This window comes from Phasianus colchicus, chromosome 29 (genome assembly GCF_987193195.1).
Source record: "Phasianus colchicus chromosome 29, bPhaCol1.hap1.1, whole genome shotgun sequence".
Lineage (NCBI taxonomy): Eukaryota > Metazoa > Chordata > Aves > Galliformes > Phasianidae > Phasianus > Phasianus colchicus.
The window spans coordinates 2,217,499-2,220,689 of record NC_143464.1 but is presented as its reverse complement, the minus strand read 5'-3'; the positions used below and the strand labels follow the sequence as shown (position 1 = coordinate 2,220,689).

The window sequence follows — 3,191 nt, the reverse complement described above, 5'->3', positions numbered from 1 at the left end:
GAAGGAGGTGTCTAAGTCAGGGATTTCCCACACACTTCCCAAGCACTAGCACACATCCAGGAGCACCCCAGGCACCTTGGTCATCACCCAGGCTCTGTGTGTGAGCAACTGACTCCCTGCTGCTGAAGGACCAAGGACTCGGAGCAAGAGCTCACATGCAGGCAACTCCTTGTGCACATCTGAACTGAACCAGAGGAATCTCAGCTCCTGGGCGTCCGTGGGGAGCTGAATCCCATTTCAGCTGCAGGGTTTCCATCTAGGGATGAGATGCCTGCACTGCTTCAGCTGGATCATTGCCCTGCCCAGGGGAAGTCCACCCCTCCCTGTCCAGGTCTGTGTGCCCTTTTTGTTACAGCAGACACTCTCGGGTTGGACTAACCATATGTCTGGAGTTGGCCACTGTCCAGTGGGCATTTGGTGGTTAATTCAGCAGATTTCAGAGTACAGTCATGATGCAGTTGTCTTACAGGAGCTGTTGGCCTTGGAGACCCAGGGACATCTCGAGGGAGGTCTTTGGGAGGATAGAAATGACATTCTCTGCTGCTGAGCTGCTCTGGGCTCTTGGGACACAGAGAGCTCATACAAGTGGGCAGCACAGCAGGTTGGACAGCTGTGCCCAGGAGCAGCTCCTGTGCAACACACTGCAGGGCTGGGGGCATGATCTGCAAGTGACAGAGAGAAGAAGGAAAAGAGCGTACAGGCAGAGTGGTATGCTAGCAGGATGTGAGCTCACTGGAAGGGCATTGCTCACAGCCCTTGACCCAGTAAGTCTCTGGCTGTGGGCAGCAGAGTGGGCTTTACTGCAGGGATATGGATATCTAAATCAGGGACATCCCTTTGCAAAACAGGCTGCATACGCTCAGTTTCTTGATCATGGAAAAAGACCTGCTCCAGCTGAAGGCTTCCCTGCTGCTGCATCAGAGCACAGCCCTGAGGGCTGCGTGTCCCAGGATGGCTGCAGGCTGTGCAGCCGGGGCTGCAGCCGGGTGCCCAGGGCTGTCCTGCAGAGCAGGTCCCTGCTGTGCCCCAGGGGCTGTGTGCCGGGGCAGGGACTCTGCCGCCTGCCAGGCTCAGCACTCAGCCTGCCTGGGGAGCTGCCCAGGGCGCTGCAGGAGATGTGTGGGGGGAAGGAGGCCCCCGGCACGACAGCTGCCACAGCTGCTGCCTCAGGCAGGGGCATCATAGATACAGTGCATGCCAGAGTGTTTCGAAGGGCACTGTGCAAGAGGAGAGACAAGGCAGGGATTTTCCTTTTCTCAGTGTAAAGAAAATGATTCAAGGCAGAAATTTAAAAGGGGCTGTCAACTTTGAACACACCTCTGAGACTCCTGAATCACACTTTTCTCAATCAATTGTTCTATGAACAGTCACACAGAATGTGCTTTCAGCCTCTCCTCTCTTGAGCAATAGAACAAAATTACTATACCATCGTTTTCTGCAGACATGAAGTACATACATGTACTTACCCTGCAATCAGTCAACTTACTCTAATAGAATTTTAAGGGCACAGCAGTTGGTGCTGGGTGCTTTTAGAGCAGTTGTGTTAAAGATATGAGACAGGGAAACAGATGAAAGTACCCAGGGAGATGGGATAAGATTAGGAAATGAGAGAAATGTAAAAGCTCCATAATGGTCTTCTGCTTATGGAGTGCTAAACTTCATGAAAATAAATTCAAGTTATGGAGCAAAAAAATTTGAAGTTTAGCAGGAGGAGTGTTTCTGAAAAAGGTCTTGACTCATCATTATCTTCTGCTCTCTGAACAGGACTCCCTGCCCAGGAACTGCAGATGCCCAACAGCAGCTCCATCAGGGAGTTCCTCCTGCTGGCGTTGGCAGACACGCGGCAGCTGCAGCTCCTGCACTTCTGGCTCTTGCTGGGCATCTACCTGGCTGCCCTCCTGGGCAACGGCCTCATCAGCACAGCCGTAGCCTGCCACCACCGCCTGCACACCCCCATGTACTTCTTCCTCCTCAACCTCGCCCTCCTCGACCTGGGCTGCATCTCCACCACTCTCCCCAAAGCCATGGCCAATGCCCTCTGGGACACCAGGCACATCTCCTACGCAGGATGTGCTGCACAGGTCTTTTTCTTTCTCTTCTTCATCTCAGCAGAGTATTGCATTCTCACCATCATGTCCTATGACCGCTACGTTGCCATCTGCAAGCCCCTGCACTACGGGACCTTGATGGACAGCAGAGCTTGTGCCACCAAGGCAGCAGCTGCCTGGGGCACTGGGGTTCTCTATTCCCTGCTGCACACTGCCAATACATTTTCCCTGCCTCTCTGCAAAGGGAATGCTGTGGATCAGTTCTTCTGTGAAATCCCCCAGATTCTCAAGCTCTCCTGCTCAAAATCCTATCTCAGGGAAGTTGGGCTTATTGTTGTTAGTATTCTTGCCTTCTTTGGGTGCTTTGTATTCATTGTTGTGTCCTATGTGCAGATCTTCAGGGCCGTGCTGAGGATGCCCTCTGAGCAGGGACGGCACAAAGCCTTCTCCACGTGCCTCCCTCACCTGGCCGTGCTCTCCCTATTTCTCAGCACCGTGATGTTTACCCACCTGAAACCCCCATCACTTTCCTCCCCATCCCTGGACCTGGTGGTGTCATTTCTGTACTCAGTGGTGCCTCCAGCTGTGAACCCCCTCATCTACAGCATGAGGAACCAGGAGCTCAAAGATGCTCTTCAGAAACTGATGACCAAATGCGTTTCGAAAGCAGTGAACTGCCCACCTTTTTCTATCTAAGAGTTGTAATACAGTTTTTGACAGAATCAAACTGTCTTACTTGGTTTACGTATTACTTTTCTAAGTGTAATTTATTGAATGTTTTATTCCGTGTTTTATGTGTTCTAATGTTTTTCATTTAAATGTCATTATCCACATCAATTACTACTCAGTTTGTACCTTTGCAGTGTTGCCCAGTCACACAGTACATTATAAAACAGGATCTCCGTGAAGCTTATCCAAACAACGGGAATGCAATGACTTTGTCTGTCTTCCTTACTGTGGGACATTTATGGAGCTTTCGGGGTCAGCTGTTCTCAGCACCCCATAATCCAGCACGAAGCATACAGCTGTTAATCAAACTGTGCAGTGACTGCAGCCTGCAATAGCTGACGGGCCATCCCTTGGCGCCTGGCTGGGGTCTGTGCTTTCAGGCTGACATCTGTCAGTGCCTCTGACAGGCCAGCA

General features: G+C 51.6%; 1 protein-coding gene across 1 annotated transcript; it reads left to right on the top strand.

Moving 5' to 3' along the window:
- Positions 1–1,787: 1,787 nt before the first annotated feature.
- Positions 1,788–2,744, top strand: LOC149914559 (olfactory receptor 14J1-like). Its single transcript, XM_090126540.1, has one exon. It carries the CDS (start codon positions 1,788–1,790, stop codon positions 2,742–2,744), a length of 957 nt encoding a protein of 318 aa, XP_089982666.1.
- Positions 2,745–3,191: the final 447 nt, after the last annotated feature.

Coding starts and splice junctions, on each gene's coding strand:
- LOC149914559 (XM_090126540.1), top strand. CDS start 1,788: ATGCCCAACAGCAGCTCCATCAGGGAGTTCCTCCTGCTGGCGTTGGCA.